This window comes from Lipomyces japonicus, assembly GCF_038497905.1.
Source record: "Lipomyces japonicus strain CBS 7319 unplaced genomic scaffold V1514scaffold_6, whole genome shotgun sequence".
NCBI classification, from domain to species: Eukaryota; Fungi; Ascomycota; class Lipomycetes; order Lipomycetales; family Lipomycetaceae; genus Lipomyces; species Lipomyces japonicus.
This window is the reverse complement of record NW_027117818.1, coordinates 548-23,428: the sequence shown is the minus strand read 5'-3', so window position 1 is coordinate 23,428 and position 22,881 is coordinate 548. Positions and strand designations below refer to the sequence as shown.

The following is a 22,881-nucleotide window of genomic DNA, read 5'->3' as shown; positions in this document are numbered from 1 at the left end:
TCAATTTGTTGTCATCAATAAATATTTCAAATCCCTGCAACTACGTTGAGTGAGTTGTGGGTGGTGGAAAAAAAAAAAAGGTTTCAAACAACCAATCGTTCTGCCCAGTGTCGCAAAACAATGTTGCCTTCCGACATGTTGCCTTTGCGATTAATAATCGCCGCATGTGAATGAAACGATTCATGAATCTGCACTGGGTATTTGGTCCAAGCAAGTTGATTCAACACGGCCGCCATCTCGCGTTGCGATTCCAAAATATCCAGCCGCAACTCCGGACGAGCCAGTGATTTTGAAAATAATGATGCAGGCCTGGTGTTCACGTCATCACGATAAGTTGCCACCGAGTTGCAAACGTAATCGAGATCCGAAACCGTGCTGGATAAACGTGGCGAATTGTGGAAGCTTGCCGTACTGCCGTTACTAATCGTCGGGTTGTTGCTGTCAGAATCAGCATAACCATTGCTCAGATCAGATGCCGGCGAGTCAAAGTCTGAAAATTTGCTGTCCCGAGAAATCGCCGTCGTGTCGATCAAATCCTCCACCACGTCCTGCACGAGCGCGGCTTCCGCATCGTGATGTTGCGTCGTAGTACTAGCATCCCTGCCAGACGAGGCCTTCAACATTTTCAATCTTGTACTGGGGCTCGAATTATATGAAGAAGAAGAAGAAGAAGAAGAAGAAGAAGAAGAAGAAGAGGATGATGATGATGATGATGACAATGATTGCAATAACGCATGAATCCTTCGTTCCGAGATCTGCGCCGAGATTGAAATCGCCGAGATTGCAATCACGATCGCCAACGGGCCGATAGTAAACAAAGCAATGAAAAAAATGTAATCCCTGCGACTCCATGACCGACCTGTTGGTTGGGTCAAAATTTTTAAATGCCGGGACAAGTCCACAATCACTGGTGCGTAAGCATCAAAATGATGAGGTGCGAACCGGCTTAAATCCGTAAACGGATCCCGATCGGTAATAAATGATGTAAAAAATGGAACGTTCCTGTCGTTCGTAATGTTGGCATATAATGAAATATGTTCGAATTTGTTTAAAGCTGATATGTAAACCGATGAAGGATTAGCCAATTTGGGCACAATACTGGCCGAACCCAAAAACATGTCTCGACCTTTAATCATGTTTAGTAATAATATCCTAATAATAAATAAAAATAAAAAAAAATGCCTTACCAGATTGAGAAAGAAAACGGCGACCGTAAAAATTAAACAATCGGCGGCGAAAATTGTTCTTTTCTGAACAAGTTCCTAAATGAGGAGTAGCGAAAGTGGTGAAATTCTATATAATAAAACGGATTTTTTCCACTCCCAGTCTGGTCAAATCGAGATAATAAAGAAAAAAAAAACTGTAGCCATGGGCACGAGCGACAATGTGTAAAAAGTGAATAGTATACTTACCATCGGCGTTACCTCATCAAAGAAACCTTGTTGTAAAAGTTCACCGACCACGTAACGAGCAATCAATCCACCCATTGAATAACCAGCAATACTAAACTTTGTAATCTTGACATCTTTTTTCGCATTCACGTTGTCAATCTTGTCAAATATCTAATCATCATGTTTTCATCAAACGTTAGCTCTCCTTCTCCTTCTCCCCACATTTTTTTACAAAACCATAGCTTGACAACACGCAAGCTTCTTTTCCCTTACTTCTTGCAACACACGATCACCACAGATTTGCACGCCATCATATGTCATATTACCCGAATACGTGCTCGAAACCAGCACGCTTGCGTTGGGATGAACTTCTAATAGCCTGTCCCTGGCTGCGTACATGTGCGACGCATTCCCCCAAAACCTATGGACATTACGTTAGTTCCAATAGTTTAAGACTTGAAAACAATATTTGCCGTAATGATTTACCCATGAAGTAGTACGAATAAGTGATCTTGTGACATTCTCGTTATCCGCACGCGCCACCTGACTCTATCGCTATTGCAACTAGCTGTTTCAATGGCCTAAGCAAGGTCGAGATGATATTATAGACTTCTCGATGCACCGCGCAAGAGTATAAAGAATACCAAGGTCTGCCTGTATAATATGGTCAAACAAGGTCTTCAGAACACGTTTAAATGCTGACCCGCCGTGCCTTCGTCATCTCGAGGTCCGAAACCTTGTTTTTCAGGGGCCTGGCAGCATCAAGAACCCAATTAAATCATACGCCAAACAATTCTAACTATACTTTACGGCAATAATTAATCTGTGGGATATTAAGTGGTATACAATATACATTAAACATTGTCATTAGTAAATAAAGCAATTTTTTTTTGGCCCGGTTTAAACAATCGACCCGTGAACCATTCATGTCACAACAAGCAGAAATTATTCAATCCGGAAAAATGAAATCTCAAAGACTTGACATGGTCCACGCCATGTATCACGTCAGAAGGTTCCGAATGTTCATGTCGTAAATTATGTGGCATTGTATTTGAAAGTCCGTAAAACCAATCCGCTCAGATGATTTTATTAGTCGTGCACGGGCAAATTTGTTGTCTCTTTTCAAGGCACAACAGAAGTCAAATGAGACTTTATCATTACAATGTCAACCGTCCTCTGCGCTGCGTGTAAAACAAACACTCGAGTAATCCTTTGCATCTAATCAATCATGGAACGTAAAACAACCCTAAAACAGTATAGCCATTTTATTGACAGCAATGCCTTGGCCTAACCAGTATTCCGGTTCAGTAATCCAATCTTGCGCCATACATCTTCCACTAGCATTTCAATATCTCCGTGTTCAACGGTTCTATGTTCAGCACCGTACATAACTGACTGCGTCATCAACTCTTTCAAGATATCCCTAGAAATTACTCTCGGCATAAGAAACGGCCCTTGCAACACGTCGGCGATGGTAGCCCGTGATGGCGGATCTCGGTCAAGGCACCGCTTGATGACAGTAATAGCTTCATGCGGTACGGGCGCGCCACCCAACCCGGTTTCTGGGTAGATAATTTGTACTTTCGGGTTCATTATCGCCAGGAGGCGTTGCGTGCCATTATATGCCGCGTAAGGTGGCTTGCCATAAATCATCTGATAAATAATGCACCCGCAACTCCACACGTCAGAAGGCCGGCCAACTTTCATGCATTTCTTCCCTGTCGATGGCGCGGTCGGGTCCATAATGCTGACATCGAGTAACGCTTCCGGTGCCATATAATTAGGCGTGCCGTTCTGAGTCTCTCGTCTGACGTTGGCCGTGTACTCTGGCACGGCGTTGGCAATGCCAAAATCGATGATCTTCAACATGCCTTTAACCAAAAGAAAGTTTGCTGGTTTTAAATCTGAATGAACAATTCCATGTTGATGAACTGCTTCCACGCAGTGCAGCATCTCCCGCATGTAATACCTAATAAATGCCATGTCCAACGGCAGATGCATTCTGGCAGCCAATACGTGAGCAAAGTCAATCTCGCCACATTCCATAACCTGAAAACACTTGTCAGATACAACTCAACAAAACACATTTTGAAATCTTACCATGTTAACACAACCATCAAAAATTTCATAATCAACTAATCGCACAACCCGTTCCTCGTCGCTTAATTTCCGTAAGAGTTCAATCTCGCCTTTAAAGCCTTTCACGACTGCCTCATCAACTTCGTCAAACGTAACTTTTTTCATTGCATAAATTTTAGTCGAATTAGCTAATTGAACTTTGTATACTTTAGATGAGCCTCCTTTGCCCAAAAGTTCCAGTCGCTGGTAAACATTGCCAGCCACCTATGATTAAAATTAGTTCTGAGCACAAAAGGTAAAAAAAAGACTTACAACAACTGAGTTTTTTGCCTTCTTAACCGTTTTCGGAGTTGGACGTGGTGGCACATTTAAAATGCTCATCTTTGGAGGCGGCGCGTATTCACAATCCGGAGGCGGCGTCGACGTGCGCAATGGCCGGCCAACGTTTGCAGATATTGGAGTGAGCATCTGTCGACCGTTGTGAGCCCTTGCGGTTGTGGCTTGTAAATGCATACCAGCCGGTTGACGGTTATTGTGTGATTTCTGGTTTTTATTCAACGCGTTCTCATCGCGAAACATTGACGAAATGGGACGAGCACGAAGCATGCCACCGTCAACTCCATTTTTACCAGTAAGCCCAGCACTATCAAACCTGGGCGACAACAGGCTGCGGCCAGATCGAAGTTCGTTACTGACCCGTTCAGAGTACGGTGTCCCATTGCTAGTTCGATTTGCGTATCTTCGATCAGCAATACTGGAAACAATTGGAGATCCCGACTGATCAATTATAGTAGACACATGCATTGGTGGCGGAGGTGACACTAGCTTCCGAGTGTGTGGTGGCTGTGATGCATCTGCAGGACGACGTCCAATGTCTTGCGAATTGTCAGATGGTATTGACCCAGAAGCAGGATTTATGCTAGTTATTGACGTGTTGTTTCTCGTGAAAAAGCTTTTGCCAGTGTGATCATATGTGTCCGGTCCCTGGATTGGTTGCTGGTGCTTGTCATTCGACTCGTATCTGTCATCTGATGATGATGTCGTTGGGGAATGGTTTAGGTGAATTACGGTTGTGCCCCGTGGAATTTCATCATCTTTTTCAGAAAATCTGATTTTGGTCGCCTCGCGAGTAATAAATTCATCTCCACCAAGGTCTTCATCCGATAGCTTGGTCTTCGCTACTGCTTCTGCCGCGGCCGCGTGTGAAGTGCTCATGCCGCCATGAAGTTGGTCACTACCTGCATCATCACCACTGACAATAATTTGATCCTCCTCGGCTGCCGAAGCGGTTCCTTCTTGACTCTCTCGTCGTATTGCTCTCTTAGGCGGGCCCAACCTGCCAGGCTTGCTCTTGCGAAATATGCTTCTGTACTGTGAAGTGGGCTCAACACTATTTTGTTGCTTCAACGCGCTGTTTCGTCTTGTCGTTAGTGCTGGCGTCACAAGGCCGGATAAAGCCACGCCCATGTTGTGCTGCGTGTGTGGGCTGCTTGTTGATGCGTTGTTATTGTCATTGATACCTTCCACGCTCCCGACAAACGGTGAGCTGGTGTTATGATTGACTTCATTTCCAGTGCCATGCGAGCTACCGGTTGTGGGCGTGTTCATGGTGATTTGTGTAGAGCTATTTAATGGTTGATTATTCTCAATCTGCAGAGAAGCCAGATGATCAGTTGCTGATGGTATTCCTGACGCAATCGCACCATCAGAAGTGGACAGCAATGCAAGCGCATACGAGCTCAGAACCGGCAACGCATAGCTGTCATCATCTGATGAATTCCCAGTCTCATCTGGTGTTGCGTCGGCGGCGGCGTGGTCAAACATCTTTGGCCCCCGGACGGCTTACTCCAACAATCGACGAAACCGTTCGGCAATTGATTCTCCAAGATTATAAAAATCTCTCTCCTTTTTTTTTTTTTTTTTTTGGTGCTTCTGTAATAACGGAAAAAAATAATAAGGGCAGCGTAATAAAATAATTGTTAATTGAGTGAGCTTCGTAAGAAGAAGTGTGATCCCCCGGGTTTGGTTCTTTTTTTCTTGCTGGCGTTTCTATTGCATATAATTGTTTACACTCGCGTTGGCATGGCAACTGCGCTTAACATTGAATGCTGATTGCAGGAGGCTTTTTAAACAAATAAAACATATTATGGATAAACTACAGTTACGGGCAATTTTAAAAATGAGAATGGGAGGTACCAAACTAGAGATCGTTGCAAATAACATTGACCACAGGAATGGTAAACACTGGTTGTTCACAAAGCTGATGCTTGATGTCGAGCGTAAGAGAAAACGGTAAGGTATGTTCGACGGAGATCCGAGAATCAAAGAAAATTTATGTATATTTAGATTTTAATATAAATATTGGCCAAAAATGTTTAGATGAACAATAATTTCAAATAAGCATGAGTAAATGACAAATCATTTTTATGGCAGGTCTATATAAGATGATGGACGCAGCGTAGCGTTAAACACATATATTGTCGTTTTATTTTGCTTCACAGCGTTCTGCATTAACCAGCGATTTCGCCAAACATGGTTTACACAAACAGTAAGAGATTAACAAGGTTTTTCACATTCAAGGTATGCTACGTGCAAACATAATAGTAACGGGGTTTTTTTTTAAAAAAAAATTTATAATGTAATTATTTTGAAGAGACGGGGTAACGATGAAACCATCATTGGTGTTGGTGGACCAAGGCGAAATTTACAACGGGGCCGGATTTCATCGGAAATGTTTTTGGAGCCCACGTGCTTGCCGTCAATAAATAGTTCAGTTGAAATAACAGCAAGTAATGAATTAAAGAAGTCAGGAGGGCGATGGGGCACGGCAACTGCAAGGTTTAAGCGGAAACAGAAAGAGGCTGCCAGTCGTGATGATGCGCAACCTGAAAAGGCAGCAGCTGTGGAAAAAGCTATTAATGAGAAAGAGGACATTGAGTTTATACCAAGCAGGTTGTACATACCCCGCAAGAATGACCGTTGGCCTTACCGCACTGCAGCCATGTGTTTGAAGGAGTTTGCAGCGGCGGCGGCGGCGGCGGCGGCGGCAGAGGATAGTAAAACAGAAAATACCAAGCCGCGAGCTATGGCTGCGGCCACACTGAAGTCAGCTAATATCAATATCGATACCAACACGAAAACTAATAGTGTCAATGCCAGCAGAACGAGGTTCGGCGAATGGAGGCCGGAAGATCCGGTGGGTGAAGTCGGCCAGTTTGCGTACTTGCAACAGGATCGTGACCTAGGCGCGCCTAGCCGGGTGCAATGGTATATGGACGCGTACCGGACGTCATGCCGACTGCGAGACTATCCAGGACTGGAACAACGCCTGGATCCGGACAAACTTGCCCAGATTCGGTACCGCGTCGATGGTTGTGGACTTGCCGCGATAGGCAGTGAATAGACGTATACCCAACACATTCATATGACATTAAGAGTTATACTACGTACTATACATTATATTATATTACAAGTAGGTTGCCGAATAAATCATAGTTTACTTTGATTCTCTGTCCAAAACTTCCTTCCAGTGATCCTGGCTGACCGTGCTGCGCCGAAGCGCCGGGTTGTGAATGTAGTGGTGGTGCGTAGGATCCTTCGGGTCCAACACGTAGGCAGGCTCGTCATGACGATGGCCAACACTAGCCAGCGATGCCAAAACAATGAGCGCAAGCGTGAGGCCCTGAGCGTACATCCTGACCTGGACCAACTTCTGCTGGCCCGTCAGCAACTTGTCGCGAGTGATCCAGTAGCCAGACGCGCCAACCGTGGCCACCCATGCACCAAAGATAATCGAAAGCCGGTGCTTGGTCGCAGCTCTAGCCAGCTTCTGGCCTGCGGTCAAATTCTTGGTTTCTTCTTGCTCGGCCAGGGCCTCCTCCGCGTACACGCCGCGCTCTCGTAGAATGGCATGATGTAGCTCGCGCTCAGCCATGGCCCTGGCCAGTCCGACAGTCGGAATCGTGACCGTGGCAACGCGAAACGTGACTGACTTGTAGGCAACCGGCAACGCTCTGCGGGCCAGCAGGTTCAGGCCAATTCCGACCCCAAAACCTGCCACCGCGCCCTTGGCCAGCCCGGCGTACTTTTGCCGGGTCTCGTACTCGTGGCGCTTGTCAACCGCGAGTGCAGTAACGTCTGGTTCGTTGGCCATTGATTGATGTGAGCGAATTGAGTCTGTACGGCAGTCAGGGCGTCTTTATATTGGATTAGTTGTTGCCGGTCAGCACGGTGACGTCGACCAACGTCTCGTTGCGGAACCTTACGGCTGCTGCCGCCTCGGGCCCCGTCACCAGCCCCGGCGCGACCCGGAACAGCGGACCCAGCCCCAGATGCGACTGACCCACAATTGCCGCATAGAGTCTGACCCGGTCCACGTCCACGTCTGACCCGGAGTCTGACCCGGCAGACGGCACGCCGCGGTCGGCCAGCGCTGCACGGACTTCGGGTCCGGTCATGGCCCACACGCCTCCCCACCGGCCAATCAAAATGTTGTCGGCTGCCAGATATCGCTCATGCCGGTCCACTATTTGCTCAAGCACAATGTGTGGAATCAGGCGTAGCGGAAGCCATGACGGAATCAGGCCGAGTGCCTGGCCGACGGTAGCCAGCTCTTGCTTCGTCAGGCGCGACGACCGCATGCGCATGCGCGAGATGGCCGGTGTCGACGCCCATGTCTGCAGGAATTGGACGCGAGCTTGGATCAGTAGCGTCTGCCGGCGTTTGTTCGTCGACGAGCTAGCATCGTCATGCAACGCAAACGCGTCCGCGTTCACGGGCGCAACGTATCGGGCCCAAGGAGTGGCCAGGCCGGCCAGTGCCAGCGCCGACAGCCATAACCGGGTGCGCTTCACGAATTGAAACTCGGCTCGGGTGAGATCGTCCAGTCCCGGCAAGTACACCTGTACCCTCCCTGTGCTCTTGCCTGCTGACGACGTTGCCCGGGTGGCTGGGTTATGGTACACATCGTTGGCCACCACGCCAGCGACAAAATTGTGAAACCAGCTGCGTTTGGCACCGACGCGGTTCAAGATAGCGAGCCGAGTGTTCCAATTGGTCGCTACATGCTTGATCACTCCCAATGGCGACCAAGAAGATGCGGGGATGTGCTTGTTTGGTTCCAGGTTGAGAGCCGCTGGGTCTGCATCTGGCTGACTGACCCATTGTTGCCATACAATCACCGGGTACGCCTGGGCGGCAGAAATCGCGCCTGACCGTTTCAATTGAGTCAATTCCTTGCCCAGGTTGCCCTCGCTGGTTGGCGTCGTGGTCCACATCGGCACAAACCGGGCCACCACTGACGTTGACTGCGCATCCGTCTGCTTTGCTGTTGACGCTGTGCTATACCATTGTCGTACGCTGTTGGTCGCTCTAGTTCGAGCTGTGAATGTAGAAGCCATCATTTGCTTGTGATTGTTATTTGTACGTACCGTACCGTACTCTACTGTAATAAGTGGGAGATAAATTTTGCTCGCGCTAAACTGTCGAGTCCATTTTACCTTTTTTCTCGCGTCCCCGAAGAACCATAAGATTACATAAACATGTCCCACGGGCTTCGAAATCATTCAGTTATAATCTCATACATATATTGATCCATCATTCTAAATTCACATGGCATCTGTATCTTCAACAACGTACGTAAAACTAATGGCTTTCTTTTTATGATAACCAATTAGTTACTAACTTTGTGCACAGCGGCGGCTATGTCAACCCGCGAGGTATACCGCAGGCGCCATTTGTCGATGTAGTTGACGACTACGTCAAGTCTAGAGAACAGGTCGAACCCATTTTACAGTCATTTCAGGAAATGCTAAGGCACGTCACATCATATACCTGATGATAAGGTTTTTTTTTCTAATTAGATGCACTAGTAAATACAAATATATGGAAATGAGTACGCTCAGGCGTGCAGCCGGACTGCGAGAAAAGATCCCTGATATTCAAAACACTCTTAACGCGGTCCTGTTCTTGTCTTCCAAATCAGCATGTGCCCATTGTTCCTTCAATTTTTTTTTTCAATATCTAATTATTTATCTTTTTGCTCATTGCTCAGGGCTCGAACGAATCAATCACGACCACGTTTGAACTTAATGACACGCTGTACGCCAAGGCTGAAGTCAAGCCTTCACAAACCGTCTATCTCTGGCTAGGCGTATGTATATTTTCAACCCTTTTTTTTTTTTTTTTTTGTTTTGAATCTAAAATATGTACATGCAACAGGCAAATGTCATGCTAGAATATCCCATCACAGAGGCAACCGACTTGCTGGTGTCTAAACTACGATCCGCAAAGGAATCACTTCAAACATGCGACGATGATTTAGAATTTCTTCGGGAGAATATAACCACGGTTGAGGTTAACACTGCCAGGGTAAGACTTACATACGACTACTTTTGTTGCACATTATTTTTCTAATCTTTTATCTTTTTTTTTTTTTTTTTTTTAGGTATTTAACTGGGACGTTCAAAAACGAAGGGAAGAGAAAGAGAATGCATCGTAAAAAATAAAAAAAAATAAAAATATGTTTATAATACCACGAAAACCTCTATTATTCAACCTCATTCTCCAGCAGATTAAACAGCTCACCCAACACGCGCGACGGATTCACGCCGATCCCGTTATGCAAAAACTCGCTCGTGACCCACAACCGACTATTACCAATTTCAGCCGCCGTCTGTTCGGACAATGTCACGTCAACGTAAGGGTCATTGAAATACGATAGCGCTGCTACTCGCACTCGCTGGTTCGAATTTAACGTGTCCACGTCATACAAGGCCGGCCAGTTTCGCTTAAGTGCAAGCAATTCGGCAACTTGTTTTAAAGGTCTCAACTCCACAAAATCGTCAAACATGCTTTTAAAAATCTGCATCCTGGTTAGCCAATATCATACCATCTGGTTGTTATAGAGTACCCAAAAACGTTACGCACCATCTCGCCTGTAAAATAAACAGGTTTTTGCTCGTTCGACTCATCATATCTAAACACGTCGGCATGGTCTGCAAGCAACCTCTCCGCTGACCAATTACTCGCCTCCCTAAATTGGTTCGTTAGCAAACCAAAACTTTTATCTGTCTTTGAATGTGCTTGTTCACTCACCCTTGGCAGTAAATTGCTTCATGCACGCACGCATACAAAATATTCGTATCAAATCCATGTGCCTGTTCCAATCGCGTCTTGGTGTTAAACGTGATCTCACCGAATTGTTGCAAGTCATGGTGCGTCTTGGTCACAAGTTGATGGATCGCATCAAGACCTCCAGATCTTCCAAAATCAATACCCAGCGCTTGAAATCGAGCCACAGATAAATTACCACCATTAGGCAAAGTTACATTGTTTTTAGCTAGGAATGCCACGATGCTTCGAACCTTGACAAGATCATTTGGAAATTTGGCATAATATGCCTTATTGCGCTTAATTAATTTACCTATAATTTTTTTTTCTCTCATTAGCTCTATTCCCATACCCATGCCCATATATATATAATATATATATATATATTTATCAAGATCAAACTAACCATATAATGCCCGATAAACTGGGTCTGGATTATTAGTTAATGGAGGCACACCACCGGTAATTAAAACTATAAAAAAAATATTGTTGTTAAATGATGAAAACCTTTTTCAATCTTGACCATTTCACATTACCATCTTTTAAACTTGTCGGACTAAAACCATTAACACCTTTTGCAGAAACAAATAAAATCTTTTGCACTTACTAAAATGACAAATACGTGACTGCGCAAAATCCACCAAAGGATTGTCCCACCAATGACCATCGCTGATCAGCAGAATCCTTTGTTAAAATTTTTCGAATTTCTTCCGCATCTCGGACTAAAAAAATAATATTAACTCACATTCTTTCTTTTTTTTAATTAATTTACCATTATAAGCTCTTACCAATATTATCTGCTCTGAACAATGAAAGATATTCTGCTTTTGCCTCATCGGATTCTAAACCAATTAGGCACCAAAAAAAAAAAAAAAAAAAAAAAAACATCGCTATCAAAAATGCGGAGATTCACATAATTTAGTTATACCTTTTGACTTTAACGTGAACCATGAAATCGGCGTGCTAAACCCGGTTCCACGCTGATCAAGGTATAACACCTTTAGTATAATCCCACGTTAGATGCGTTCTCATAAGACCTCATTTATAAAAGTTTCACAAAATGGTTTAGACAAGTACCTGATATCCATGATCTAAAAATTCTTTTGTCCGTCCAGATTTTGATAATGGAGGATCACCTTTTTTCAAATCAGTAAAAAACAACAATCCAATTCGTATAACTAGAACCCGCTTACATTCAAAACCCGGACCACCTTGAAGATAGACAACTATAACAAAAAATCTGGTGAGACTCGTTTGCTGAAGTAAAGCCATATATAAACCTTATAAGAAAACGCATCCCATACTATACGGTCGTTTGTTCGCTTCTGGATCTTCTGCCTCATCATAGGGAACAACTCGTCTGGCAAATATCTTTATTGTGTCACTAGTTTCTTGGCTGTAATCCAGCGGTACTGTGAATTCATATTCCAGCACGTTCAAGCCTATAAAGTAGAGTAACGCTTTAGTCTTGACTATGGAGGACAGACCTGTCAGGCATAATAATTAATTTTCTTACCTCGAACATGATATCTATCAATAATTTCAGCCGTCATAGATAAAACAACTTCTCTACTCCGATGTGGTCTTGTCCGATGGGTTTTGACGTTTGTTCTTTTGGGCTGATGTAGCCATCCGGGGCAATTTCCATTTTCAGGGGAGGGCCGCAAACGGAACGTGCGTACAGCAGCCGTGCAATGCATTATTAGCAAATTTGAATTTATCATAATTTTTATTAGTCTTCATCATTATCTAATTTGAGGTCTAATTCAATTAAAAGTCAATTAAAAAGGTCTTTTGAATTTACAATTGCCGAAGTTTACCACGCCTTTTACTACTTCTGCATTATCAAGCAAAAGTTGAAGAATAAAGGTGCCATGACGACAAACAGCATTAGTAATACATTTTCATTATTTCGGTCATGACCACCGAAAGCAGCAAAGAAAGTAATATAAATATCGTTTTATTCCGGTTAAGGTTTGAGCTATAGCGCCAAGCTCATATGGCTTCAATCAGCGGGAACGACCATTTACAAGACGTTTAATCATAAAATGAAACACTTTACAGACTGTAAGCATTAAGACCACATTCTTTACTTCGTGGCAGTTCATATACCGTTGCAAACTACATGTCTTTATAGCTTCATCAAACGTGGCCCAGTACTAATTTAAAAAACCGAACGATGCGTATTTCATTCCACATAACCAAACGGAAACCGATTTACCTTCAATGAAGCGAAATATCGAAATGTAAAAACCGAGCCACTTTACTCGCGTAATATAAATTTCATTTACTTAACTGCACCTGTAGCCTGCAATAAATAACAAATAAATTTAGTACTAAATAAACAAATAATTTACAAATAGAGACAAACAAAAGCCAAGCGAAGAGAAACAAAAAAAAAAAAATTCATTCATTCGAAACCATTTCGCCTCTCCCCCACTTATCGATACTGTGGATGGTGCTGATGCTGTTGCTGTTGTAAAGCCGCAATCACGGTTTGCAACGCGGCCGGATCCAAGTTGCCCAAACTGGCAAGCAAACCCTGAGTAGACGCTGCACCTGCAGCTTGTTGAACAGGAATTGGAGCTGGAGCACTTGCCACATGATGAGGAGGATATTGAGCATGATGCTGCGGCAAAGATGGCGGAGGGGGTTGATGAATTACTGGAGGTACCCGCCCAGGCTGGCCATACGCCGACTGACCATAGCCACCATATGAAGGAGCAGAGGCAGCATAGCTAGCAGCAGTTATGACCTGCTTCTTTCTGGCGACGATCTCGGCAGCCGTGGCAACGTCAATCGCATTATACTCTGTAATTTTTTTTTAATTAGTCATTCATAAATTAACATTTAAAAAATTGAAAAAACAATCGGAGCTATTTACCTTCAAATTTAACATTATGTGATCCAGCAACTTTATCAAAAACTTGCAAAGACACTTTTGTTTGCGATTGCAGGTACGAATCCAGAAAGACCGCACTGATGGCTCCCTCAATCACGATTTGTCGGATCACGGATGCCTGCGATACGCGAGGCGAAAGATCCATGACGTCGACCTTGATGTACCTATCTTCAAAAACCTTGCGCACGTAGTAAGCAAAATTTCTATAATTTTTTTTTAAAAAAAGGTCAGCAACTAATACTTAAAGATAGACTGCAAAACATACCGATCAACTCTGGTATCAGTAACAAAAACTTGGCACTCAGGAATTTCATCCGGTCGTCGTCTTGGTAACAAAAACTCTTCACCTAACGATGGGGACCGGTGCCGGCGGCCGACAGGGGATCGTTCTCGGTAACTTCGATCATCACCACGACCACCCCAGCCCGGTGACACACCTCTGCGGCCGTACCCACCACCTCGCTTATCGTGTTCTTCAGCATGACTAAAATACCCCCCGCCGCCACTGCGACCGTCCCTACCAGAATCCCTTCCGGAATCCCTTCCGGAATCCCTGCCTCCACGTCCTCTTCGGCCACGAGAATCAGGAGACAACGATCGACGGTTTGATTTATCGCCCTTGTCTTTCTTTTGGCCTTGAGGTCGAGATATCTCCAAATCTAAAAGAAACATTAGAAAAAATTCATTATTATTTTCTTGTTTCAACTTACGCATCTTGCGATTGTAAATCGAGGTCCCTTGCTTGGCATCAATTGCCTTTGAGCAATCTTCAGCTCTTAAAAATTGAACAAATCCATACGCTTGCTTTAATGAAATTTGTCCAATAGGTCCGTACGATGAAAATAATCGATAAATAATTCGCTTTGAAACTTTTTCCGTAGGTAAGTTTCCTAAATAAAGTATGTCTGTCAATAATTACAGTCGCCAGTTCATTAGATTATTATCTTACCAATAAACATTCGCGACCCGACAGGAAATCGTTCCCAGTCGCCACTTGTCACATTCTGTGACTCTTCTACCAAAAATTGATGATAAGCGTCTTCCTCAGACTGTGTAAATGGAGCTTCTAACAAAGAAGTAGGTTCTGAACCATACTCGACACCAATAGTTTGATCACCAGTAGTACCAGTAAAGCCACCATATGATGGATTTTCGTCCACAATGAACCCAACCGACTCAGCACTAGCATTACCAGCAGCTGGTGCATATGCCAGCGGATCGCCACCTCCGGGTGCAGAGTCATCGTACTGTGGCAGTCGAACTTCACGAGAACCGCTGATAGCAGCAGCCTTCTCAGATGAATTAGGAGTGGCAGGTTGATCGGGTTCGTATTCAGGGGTGTCAGCTGCGTCAGCGGATTCAAGGACATGACTAGTCGACTCATCAACGAAGAATGGCTGAACGGCATTTTCTGGTGACGGCGACTCGTTTCCGTCTGAAATCTGGGATTGTTCAGCAGCATGAATTAAAGAAGAACCCTGAGCGGCGTCAGTCGTATTGTTATTGCTATTAGTATTTGGTTTGGGATTCAAAGATGGGATCATTCCGAGAATGGATTCTATGGTTAAAGCAACGGATACCGGGGCGGGCTCTGACTGAGATGCTTGCTGTGGCTCTGGAGTATAGTCTCGTTGGGGTTCTTGCTGTAACTCGAGCTTAGATTCCTGCTGAGGTTCCTGCTGAGGTTCCTGCTGAGGTTCCTGCTGAGGTTCCTGTTGGGGCTCTGGTGTAGAATCCTTTTGTGGTTCCTCCCGAGGCTTCGATTCAGTTGCCTGCTGAGGATCTTGCTGCTGAAAACCAACTTGAGACTGCTGATAATCTTGGTGGTCTTGATTCTCAGACATTTTAAAAATGGAATGGAGTCTTAAACACGACTTGGTTGATATGGCAGTAAGCTTATCGGAAAAAAAAAAAAATCAAGACAGTGGACACGGTCAGTGGTTGGGATGAGATGTCGAATATAATACAAAAATAGATGGGCTCGAACTGGATGGAGTTAAGGAAAAACAAACGAACTTGGTCGATGGCAGCTTAGGATACGATAATAGAACGAAGTCGAAATGACAACGTTGGATATCCTTTGTGGACGAAAGAAGTGGGCGGTGCAGTAGGAAGGAAAAAGCTAAATCGGAATCTATTTGGCGAAAAATAAAATAATCGATCGTAAAACGAGTATTTATGAAAAACTCCCTTGTCCGTAGAGTTATTTATCGACCGATTTGCAAGAGCGAATATATGAAATGCTATTAAAATACTTAACCAAAGGAAAAAGAAGAAATGCTGGAATGAAGCAAAATGGCCTAAATAAAGTAGAAAACCCTTACCCATATGTGACTTAATTGTGATGCGCAACTTTTGTTTGTGAGTTGGGACATGGAAAAATCTGTTTTGGTTACATCTTTCGCCTTGAAGATATACAAGAAACCCATAAGGAAAATTTATTATTAAAGCCGTGACAGGTGGAAGGAATTCATAGGAAGTCTTTTGTTCTCGTCGGAAATGTCACGCATGCTGAGTCGTGGTAGCAGGACATCGTCAGCTGCGCTGGCCACAATGCCTCGCTTGCCTTGGTTGAATTTTCGAGTGACGGTTAGTGGTATTGATCCGGAATTATTTTTGCAAAAACAGCAAACATGTCAGATAAAATATACATTCCGAAGGTTTTCTCAAATTCAAAATCAAAGGGAGGCTGTTTCGGTGTCGTCCAACTCATCGCTAGATAATTATCGTCAAGTGGCCAAGCAATCATTTTATTCGCCTCAAGTGCCCTACATACCCGAAGAGCAGGTTACACCAGTGGTACGTGTTTTTTTAAATTATGTTTTAGGTGCAAAAGAATATGCTGACGTTTATTTCATAGCTTGAGTCATCTTTTTCTCAGGATCAATTAGATGAGGCATATGAAGGTCTATTTCCCAAATTGGACTTGGAAAGCTTGTTTTTGCCCCAATTAAAACCACAGATATCTATGCCGGCATCGATTGCGCAACGGCTTAACACGTCTACTGCGTTAGAAGTACTCAGCAAGAAGACCCCGGATTGGGCTCAGATTCTCAACTTGTTAAGTTTGCATGGAGGATTTGGCGGGTTAAAACTCTGGGACATTTCCAAGTTTATTAATGAAATGTCATATCAAGACCGCGTGCGCAATTCGGCATTATTATTTCAAATGCTGGATCAGTCTAAAATCAAGCTAGACTTGCAGCTCTATGATACATTTATTATCGCTCATGCAGACTCCGGTGATCGAGAGACCGTGACTAACCTTGTTGCTCATATGAAGTCACGTAAGTGGATTTTATATAAATTTGTCATTTACTTTGGCTTGAAAACTGGTTTGCTGACGTTTCAATATAATAGAGAACATAAGCCCGGGATCTCATACATACGCCCATTTGCTAAGATTAAGTTATAAGTTAGGCGACTTTGACTTACTTTCAAAAGTGATGGCTGAAATTCGAAACAATCAAATTCAATTAACTCTGGTATTTTATAATTTTTATTTATTTAAAAAAGATTTAAGAATTAAGAGTGAGAACTAACAAATATTCAAGGATCACTATGGGTTAATGATTAAAATTTGCGTGAAAACTAAGCATACTCTTGAATTATTTAAAATATTCGATCTTCTCAAATTTCAATCCGTACAAAATCAACCCAACGAAAAAATTTACGTGACCATGATCAAGGCCTGTGGTGATTTAAGTGAGACCGAAAAAGCGATAGATTTGTACCGTGAGATGACCAGTCGACCTATAAATCCAATCGAACCAAGCGCGGTCGCTCTTGAGGCACTTGCATATGCATGTGCCAAACGAACGGATTACCAATTTCACGCTTGGGACTATCTCCGACAAGCAATTGAGCTTGGTGGCAAGATCACGACTCCCACGATCGCTCTTATTTTATCAATATGCGCGTATTCGGGCAATCACAGTTACTGCAGAGCAGTTATCACAAAGTTGTGTTTAAACGAAACTGAATACCCGGATTCAATAATGTTCGGTATTCTCATGAGAGCATACTCTGTAAATCAACAGGGCGCAGAGTCTTCAAATGTTGACATAGGAAGTCAGTTACCAGACCCTGTTAAGCGTCATTTATTGCCTGCCGGTGGAATTGAATTAGCCAAAAATATTAAAAAAATACCTCCTTTTTTGCCGCCTGCGGTGTTAAAATCTGTGGAAGAGATTATTGAAGAATCACGAGCAGTTATGAAGTTTTTGGTAATGGAAAAGCCAAAACTGATTAATGAGAAGTTGGTTAATAACTACTTACAAGTTGCTGTGAATCATGAACATTACGGCGAATTCAGATCTAGATTTGCAGAAGTAACCACATCAGAATTGAACTTGAGTGAAATCGGATTATCTGATTGCGCATTCAGTACTCCAGTTAGATCCAGCAAAAAAAAAATAAGCGTCAAGAAGAAATCAACAAAACATGATGATTCTATTGTCAAGACGGACCCGCAGTTTAACAGAAAAGTATTTAGGAATCATTATATATACCATACTGCTTTGCAAGCTGCGTACGCGGTTCGGGACGTCGAGTTTGCCAAAGAAGTTTATCGCGAACGGGAGGCATGGAAGACCACGCCGGCTTATTCATCATTCAGCACGAAGGTAATGCGGAAGTCAGACTATACAGCAGCAAAGATCATGCTAAACATTTTAAGCCGAGGTGAACGATTTGACGAAGCATTGAAGTTTTTCATAGACAACAAGAAAACTTTTCCTTGGATATTTAATAATTTGAAGTTGTTGCTTACAAAGGCTGCTCAGTGCCGTAAATTTAAAATTCTGAAGTCTGTGCAGAAGGAGTTTGCTGATTTGGAAGCATACCGTAAACAATATGCAGGGTATGCAGATTTTTAGGCGGTGTTTCAAGGGGGTAATAGGAGTGAAGTCATGGGTAGCATTTTGTTTGTATCATAGATTTTGGCAAAAAAAGTACTGCATTTGAAATCAAATACTTACACGGACATAGAACAACCCAATTTGATCCAAAAACTAAAAAAAATATACAAAAAAATATAATAAAAATGCTCTCAACCTAATAACCAAAAATCAAGAACCACAGATTCAGAAAACAAACACATCAACACGCCAAACCAATATTCAAAATCACTTTACAAACGCCACCACCATTTCCGTTGAACATTCCAAAAAGATGTTTTCCCAACTTTATCATTTATGGCATTCGCACATTTTAACTTACACCAGAGCAAATTTTTCTTTGCTGATGACGAGCCATAGCATCGTGTCTAGCAAAAGATTTCCCACATGGACACAAAAATGGCTTGTCAATGTCATGAATTCTTTCATGCCGGCGAAGATCATGCTGGCGAACAAATCTGCTGCCACATTTTGAACACGGATGCGGCCGATCTGACAAATGAGTTTGAATATGAGTTCTGATGTTGTATCTTCTTCCAAATGTTTTACCACATTCTTGGAATGCACACACGTACTTCTTATTAGATTCAGATGGCTCAATGACATACTTATCTAGCGTGCTGCTCGGCAATTTACCCAAATCTTCTTCCAAGGGCAAAATTTTTTTCTTATTCGTTACCGGATCTGAAGTCAATATTGGCTGCCAAGAGGTGGACCAATTTTGTTTTGGCTTGGGAGACGGGAATGCATTAGAGGTAAGTTCGGGAGACGAAAAATCTGTTCCGTCATCAAAGGACGACAATTCAGAAGACAGAGCATCCGATGAATAAGTAGCATCATATTCGCTTTCTGAACTTAGTGAATGAAGGTGAGGTTTTTTATACACAGAGGAAGGCAAACTTGGCTGCAAGTCGACATACGGTGAAATTAAAGTATGACTGGGAATTGCCCGAAATTCTGCATACAAATCTTGTTGATAATCTGAATAATCTAATGATGAAATTTCTGATTTAACTGGAGAGTGTGACAACAACGGGGAAGATGCATCGGCTATAGACTGTAATGGAAGCCGAAAAATGTCATTAGTTTCAGGACTGGACTCAGCAAAAAATGATGCCGAGCCTGAACCAAGGTAAATACCCGAGTCAAAAAATGGTTGTTGCTGAACAGGTTTTGAAGTGAATGCAGGATAAGCTGGATTTGGTCTCAATCCGACTATATCCTCTTTTTGGCTCCACGTCTTCGCACTTAATGAGTAATTATAAAAATGGTCCGAAACTGCAAACGCTAAATCTGACTCAGAATCCGAATAATTTAAGTTGGGCGAACTGTCGTAAGCCAAACTTGGTAAAACATTAACTTGAGTTGGAGGGGCAATATAAATTTCAGACCGGCTGTTATCCATATTACTCTCTAGACACTTTGGTAATGCTATTTTTTCTTTGTCTTATATATTTTTATTTATTGAAATGAAAAAAAAATTATGTTGAATAGGCGGCCAGCGCACTAGATAAATCAATTAGACAATAAAAAATCAGATATTTAACGCTATCGTCAACTTACCAAAAAAAGCTTTTGTTTAGAAGCGAATTAAATAAATAATACAGACCAGCTGCAGTTATTTATTTGTAAATTTAAAAAAATAAGCAATAAAAAGCTCACCAGGAGCGTCCTTAAATTAAAGGAATAGAAATGAAGATGGAGGGAAAAAAAGAAAGAAAGGAAAGAAAGAAATGTATGGACTAGAGTCGGGTCATATAGACTGGAACAAATTCATTGAGCTTTAAAGATCAGCGCATCTGCCTGTAATATCTTTGCTGTGAAGAACCAGCCAGATTCGGTAATATGTAAATAAATAAATAAATAAAATATAAGGTTTTACTTCGGCAGTGAGTTTCCAGGACAACGCAGCTTAGGGTTAGCACGCTTATAAAATTTATTTCGGCCTTTCACTTTCAACTTGATTCCGGATCATCAGTTTTAAATGCCACAAAAACTTATTTCCTTTATCATTAAATAGGTCATTAAGCGTCAAAATCAAATAACCTGGTTTAAAAGATGTCAGAGGTTCGACGTACACCTCTCTCTATTGAAGAAATCTTGGAAAAGAAGAAGAAAAATGAAGCTTTGACCAGTAAAGTAAAAAAAAATTTTTTTTTTTTGCCCTTCTGCTTTAAAAAAATAAGCAAACTAATAGTTTTATTTTTACTCAGCCCAAGTTTTTATCAAGAAAAGAACGAGAAGCTCTTGCTTTGCAAAAGCTTATTGAAGAAAAAAAGATTAAGCAAGCCCAACTTGATCATGCGAGCAAGACCGACTTGTCTTCGAAACCACAAGAAAGGGAACGATTGGGAAATAGTCGGAATGGAGGTCATACTAATAGCAGTTATAAGAATCAGAAGCCAAAAGTTTCTGAACCATCTATTAATCCAGAGGCGAAGTTGTTGGAAGAACGCTACATGGGAATTACTGACAACAATCGACAAAAAAAGAAACGAAGAATAAATTCTGATAAGAAATTTGTGTTTGATTGGGATGCTGGTGAGGACACGTCTCTTAGTAATTTATCAGCATACGTGGATACTGTTCCTAGATCACAGATTGAGGAAAATAGGAGACGAGTTGATGAACTAAATGGCATTAAAAGGAAAACCTTGACCGACGTCGATAATGTTCATTGGAGCGAAAAACCTCTATCGGGCATGAAAGAACGCGATTGGAGAATTTTTAAAGAGGATTTTAACATTTCGACAAAGGGTGGCTCAGTTCCTAATCCGATGCGGTCATGGCAAGAATCGGGATTGCCACCAGAAATTCTTGCTACGATTAAAGAAGTCGGATATAAGGAACCGTCTGCTATTCAGCGTGCGGCGATACCGATTGCGCTATCATGCAGGGACGTGATTGGTGTGGCCGAGACTGGAAGTGGCAAGACAGCGTCGTTTGTTCTTCCGCTTCTTTCTTATATTATTGAAATGCCAACGCTGACAGAAGTTACCAAAGCTGATGGTCCATATGCTATTATTCTTGCTCCAACTCGTGAATTAGCACAACAGATTGAGCAAGAGACCAAGAAATTTGCCAGTAGGCTTGGATTTCGATGTGTTTCCATTGTGGGAGGGCACACTATAGGCGAGCAGTCATTAAATCTTCAGGAAGGTGCTGAAATTGTTATTGCAACCCCAGGAAGACTGGTTGATTGTATTGAACGAAGAATATTGGTTCTTGGTCAATGTTGTTACGTGATTATGGATGAAGCAGATCGCATGATTGATATGGGGTTTGAGGAACAGGTTAATAAAATCCTTGATGCACTTCCCGTTACTAATGTCAAGCCAGATAACGAGGAAGCTGAAAATTCGCAACTCATGCTAAAATATTTGGGCGGAAAGGACCGATACCGACAGACGATGATGTATACCGCTACAATGCCACCTGCAATTGAACGAATAGCACGCCAGTATCTTAGGCGACCAGCGACCGTGATTATCGGAAACGCAGGCCAGGCGGTTGCCACGGTTGAACAGCGCGTGGAATTCGTTTCAGGCGATGAGAAGCGGAAACGTCGCATGGGTGAAATTCTCAACTCTGGCGATTTTACTGCCCCAGTTATCGTGTTTGTCAACGTCAAGAAAAACTGTGACATGGTGGCTCGTGAATTAAACCGACTAGGTTGGAAGGCCGTGATTCTCCATGGTGGTAAATCGCAAGAACAACGTGAACTTGCGTTGCAACAGTTACGAGATGGAGAAGCTGATGCCTTGGTGGCGACGGATCTGGCAGGCCGTGGTATTGACGTGCCAGATGTTAGTCTTGTATTGAATTTTCAGATGGCAAAAAATATTGAGGATTATACTCATCGAATTGGTCGAACTGGCCGTGCCGGTAAATCAGGAGTGGCTATAACATTTTTGTCTAACGATGATCAAGATACGTTTTATAGTCTCAAGCAGATGCTATCTGAAAGCACGTTAAGTAAGGTGCCAGATGAATTGAAAAGGTATTTTTGAATTTTATGGTTTCTAGGAATGGTATGGTTTGTTAGCTGACTTTGGTTTTTTTTTTATCTTTTAGACATGAAGCTGCACAAGCAAAGTTTGTGACGCGAAAGGCAATTCAGTAAATTGCTTTTGTTCTGTTTTCTGTTCATATCCCGAGATTAATTTTTTTTTGATGTTATTTACTTTATTCTAGTTGAATACAGCTATGGTGATTCTGGAAATTCCACTTTGGAATATGTAAATTGTGCAATTTATTCTTTTATAATTATTGTTGCAAGGTTTGATGCATGCATGCTCATTACTCATACGTGTCATGTCATATTGCCTTGCTAGAGCGAACATCTTTTGTCTTTAACTTGACCAAATTTTGGGGACAAGCATTTACAAATGCGAGAACCATTGTGCACGGTTTTAAGTTAGGCATGTAGGTCTGATCCGTTTGATTGTGCAAAAATAGCTTGGGTAAATTCTTTTGTTTTTTGAAAAGTTTTTTTTCTTCT

General features: G+C 42.6%; 11 protein-coding genes across 11 annotated transcripts; 4 read left to right on the top strand and 7 right to left on the bottom strand.

The window, feature by feature from the left end:
- Positions 1-83: 83 nt before the first annotated feature.
- Positions 84-1,912, bottom strand: V1514DRAFT_346240 (putative serine esterase-domain-containing protein; the record flags this gene model as incomplete). The annotated part of the gene is made up of 5 exons (XM_066929259.1): positions 84-1,126; positions 1,188-1,293; positions 1,413-1,562; positions 1,665-1,812; positions 1,878-1,912. The coding sequence occupies 5 exons, from the start codon at positions 1,910-1,912 to the stop codon at positions 84-86; spliced, it is 1,482 nt and encodes a 493-aa protein (XP_066785096.1).
- Positions 1,913-2,197: 285 nt separating this feature from the next.
- V1514DRAFT_325768 (kinase-like domain-containing protein) lies at positions 2,198-5,490 on the bottom strand. Its single transcript, XM_066926676.1, has 3 exons — positions 3,783-5,490; positions 3,492-3,734; positions 2,198-3,440 (listed from the first exon to the last, which is right to left on the bottom strand). Exons 1-3 carry the CDS (start codon positions 5,292-5,294, stop codon positions 2,679-2,681), a joined length of 2,517 nt encoding a protein of 838 aa, XP_066785095.1. The 5' UTR covers positions 5,295-5,490; the 3' UTR covers positions 2,198-2,678.
- A 512-nt stretch (positions 5,491-6,002) lies between these two features.
- Positions 6,003-6,873, top strand: V1514DRAFT_340970 (uncharacterized protein; the record flags this gene model as incomplete). The annotated part of the gene is made up of 2 exons (XM_066929043.1): positions 6,003-6,050; positions 6,124-6,873. 2 exons carry the CDS (start codon positions 6,003-6,005, stop codon positions 6,871-6,873), a joined length of 798 nt encoding a protein of 265 aa, XP_066785094.1.
- Positions 6,874-6,919: 46 nt separating this feature from the next.
- Positions 6,920-7,919, bottom strand: V1514DRAFT_189326 (uncharacterized protein). The gene has a single exon (XM_066924623.1). It carries the CDS (start codon positions 7,621-7,623, stop codon positions 6,967-6,969), a length of 657 nt encoding a protein of 218 aa, XP_066785093.1. The 5' UTR covers positions 7,624-7,919; the 3' UTR covers positions 6,920-6,966.
- V1514DRAFT_318133 (uncharacterized protein) lies at positions 7,679-8,869 on the bottom strand (the record flags this gene model as incomplete). Its single annotated transcript, XM_066925871.1, has 1 exon — positions 7,679-8,869. The coding sequence occupies one exon, from the start codon at positions 8,867-8,869 to the stop codon at positions 7,679-7,681; it is 1,191 nt and encodes a 396-aa protein (XP_066785092.1).
- Positions 8,870-9,080: 211 nt separating this feature from the next.
- Positions 9,081-9,969, top strand: V1514DRAFT_318132 (Prefoldin, subunit 3; the record flags this gene model as incomplete). Its single annotated transcript, XM_066925870.1, has 6 exons — positions 9,081-9,103; positions 9,165-9,284; positions 9,341-9,452; positions 9,523-9,621; positions 9,690-9,839; positions 9,916-9,969. 6 exons carry the CDS (start codon positions 9,081-9,083, stop codon positions 9,967-9,969), a joined length of 558 nt encoding a protein of 185 aa, XP_066785091.1.
- On the bottom strand, positions 9,917-12,282 carry V1514DRAFT_325757 (Alpha/Beta hydrolase protein; the record flags this gene model as incomplete). The annotated part of the gene is made up of 12 exons (XM_066926675.1): positions 9,917-10,332; positions 10,398-10,503; positions 10,566-10,893; positions 10,987-11,052; positions 11,117-11,136; positions 11,188-11,302; positions 11,369-11,422; positions 11,509-11,578; positions 11,658-11,716; positions 11,774-11,806; positions 11,885-12,022; positions 12,097-12,282. Coding segments are annotated over 12 exons (1,490 nt in total), but the record flags the coding sequence as incomplete, so codon positions are not given.
- A 595-nt stretch (positions 12,283-12,877) lies between these two features.
- Positions 12,878-15,728, bottom strand: V1514DRAFT_350437 (uncharacterized protein). Its single transcript, XM_066929412.1, has 5 exons — positions 14,432-15,728; positions 14,193-14,372; positions 13,748-14,141; positions 13,465-13,685; positions 12,878-13,391 (listed from the first exon to the last, which is right to left on the bottom strand). The coding sequence occupies exons 1-5, from the start codon at positions 15,324-15,326 to the stop codon at positions 13,021-13,023; spliced, it is 2,061 nt and encodes a 686-aa protein (XP_066785089.1). The 5' UTR covers positions 15,327-15,728; the 3' UTR covers positions 12,878-13,020.
- A 923-nt stretch (positions 15,729-16,651) lies between these two features.
- On the top strand, positions 16,652-18,359 carry V1514DRAFT_276680 (uncharacterized protein; the record flags this gene model as incomplete). Its single annotated transcript, XM_066924932.1, has 3 exons — positions 16,652-16,769; positions 16,843-16,967; positions 17,037-18,359. The coding sequence occupies 3 exons, from the start codon at positions 16,652-16,654 to the stop codon at positions 18,357-18,359; spliced, it is 1,566 nt and encodes a 521-aa protein (XP_066785088.1).
- A 75-nt stretch (positions 18,360-18,434) lies between these two features.
- On the bottom strand, positions 18,435-20,136 carry V1514DRAFT_289554 (uncharacterized protein). Its single transcript, XM_066925278.1, has 2 exons — positions 19,944-20,136; positions 18,435-19,886 (listed from the first exon to the last, which is right to left on the bottom strand). The coding sequence occupies exon 2, from the start codon at positions 19,783-19,785 to the stop codon at positions 18,694-18,696; it is 1,092 nt and encodes a 363-aa protein (XP_066785087.1). The 5' UTR covers positions 19,786-19,886; positions 19,944-20,136; the 3' UTR covers positions 18,435-18,693.
- Positions 20,137-20,348: 212 nt separating this feature from the next.
- On the top strand, positions 20,349-22,593 carry V1514DRAFT_325751 (P-loop containing nucleoside triphosphate hydrolase protein). The gene is made up of 3 exons (XM_066926674.1): positions 20,349-20,519; positions 20,594-22,380; positions 22,455-22,593. Exons 1-3 carry the CDS (start codon positions 20,439-20,441, stop codon positions 22,501-22,503), a joined length of 1,917 nt encoding a protein of 638 aa, XP_066785086.1. The 5' UTR covers positions 20,349-20,438; the 3' UTR covers positions 22,504-22,593.
- Positions 22,594-22,881: the final 288 nt, after the last annotated feature.

Coding starts and splice junctions, on each gene's coding strand:
- V1514DRAFT_350437 (XM_066929412.1), bottom strand. CDS start 15,326: ATGTCTGAGAATCAAGACCACCAAGATTATCAGCAGTCTCAAGTTGGT. Junction 14,142..14,192: donor GATTTACAATCGCAAGATGC/GTAAGTTGAAAC, acceptor TGTTTCTTTTAG/ATTTGGAGATATCTCGACCT. Junction 13,686..13,747: donor ACTGATACCAGAGTTGATCG/GTATGTTTTGCA, acceptor AAAAAATTATAG/AAATTTTGCTTACTACGTGC.
- V1514DRAFT_325768 (XM_066926676.1), bottom strand. CDS start 5,294: ATGTTTGACCACGCCGCCGCCGACGCAACACCAGATGAGACTGGGAAT. Junction 3,735..3,782: donor AGGCAAAAAACTCAGTTGTT/GTAAGTCTTTTT, acceptor TTTTAATCATAG/GTGGCTGGCAATGTTTACCA. Junction 3,441..3,491: donor TTGATGGTTGTGTTAACATG/GTAAGATTTCAA, acceptor AAGTGTTTTCAG/GTTATGGAATGTGGCGAGAT.
- V1514DRAFT_189326 (XM_066924623.1), bottom strand. CDS start 7,623: ATGGCCAACGAACCAGACGTTACTGCACTCGCGGTTGACAAGCGCCAC.
- V1514DRAFT_325751 (XM_066926674.1), top strand. CDS start 20,439: ATGTCAGAGGTTCGACGTACACCTCTCTCTATTGAAGAAATCTTGGAA. Junction 20,520..20,593: donor ATGAAGCTTTGACCAGTAAA/GTAAAAAAAAAT, acceptor ATTTTTACTCAG/CCCAAGTTTTTATCAAGAAA. Junction 22,381..22,454: donor GTGCCAGATGAATTGAAAAG/GTATTTTTGAAT, acceptor TTTATCTTTTAG/ACATGAAGCTGCACAAGCAA.
- V1514DRAFT_289554 (XM_066925278.1), bottom strand. CDS start 19,785: ATGGATAACAGCCGGTCTGAAATTTATATTGCCCCTCCAACTCAAGTT.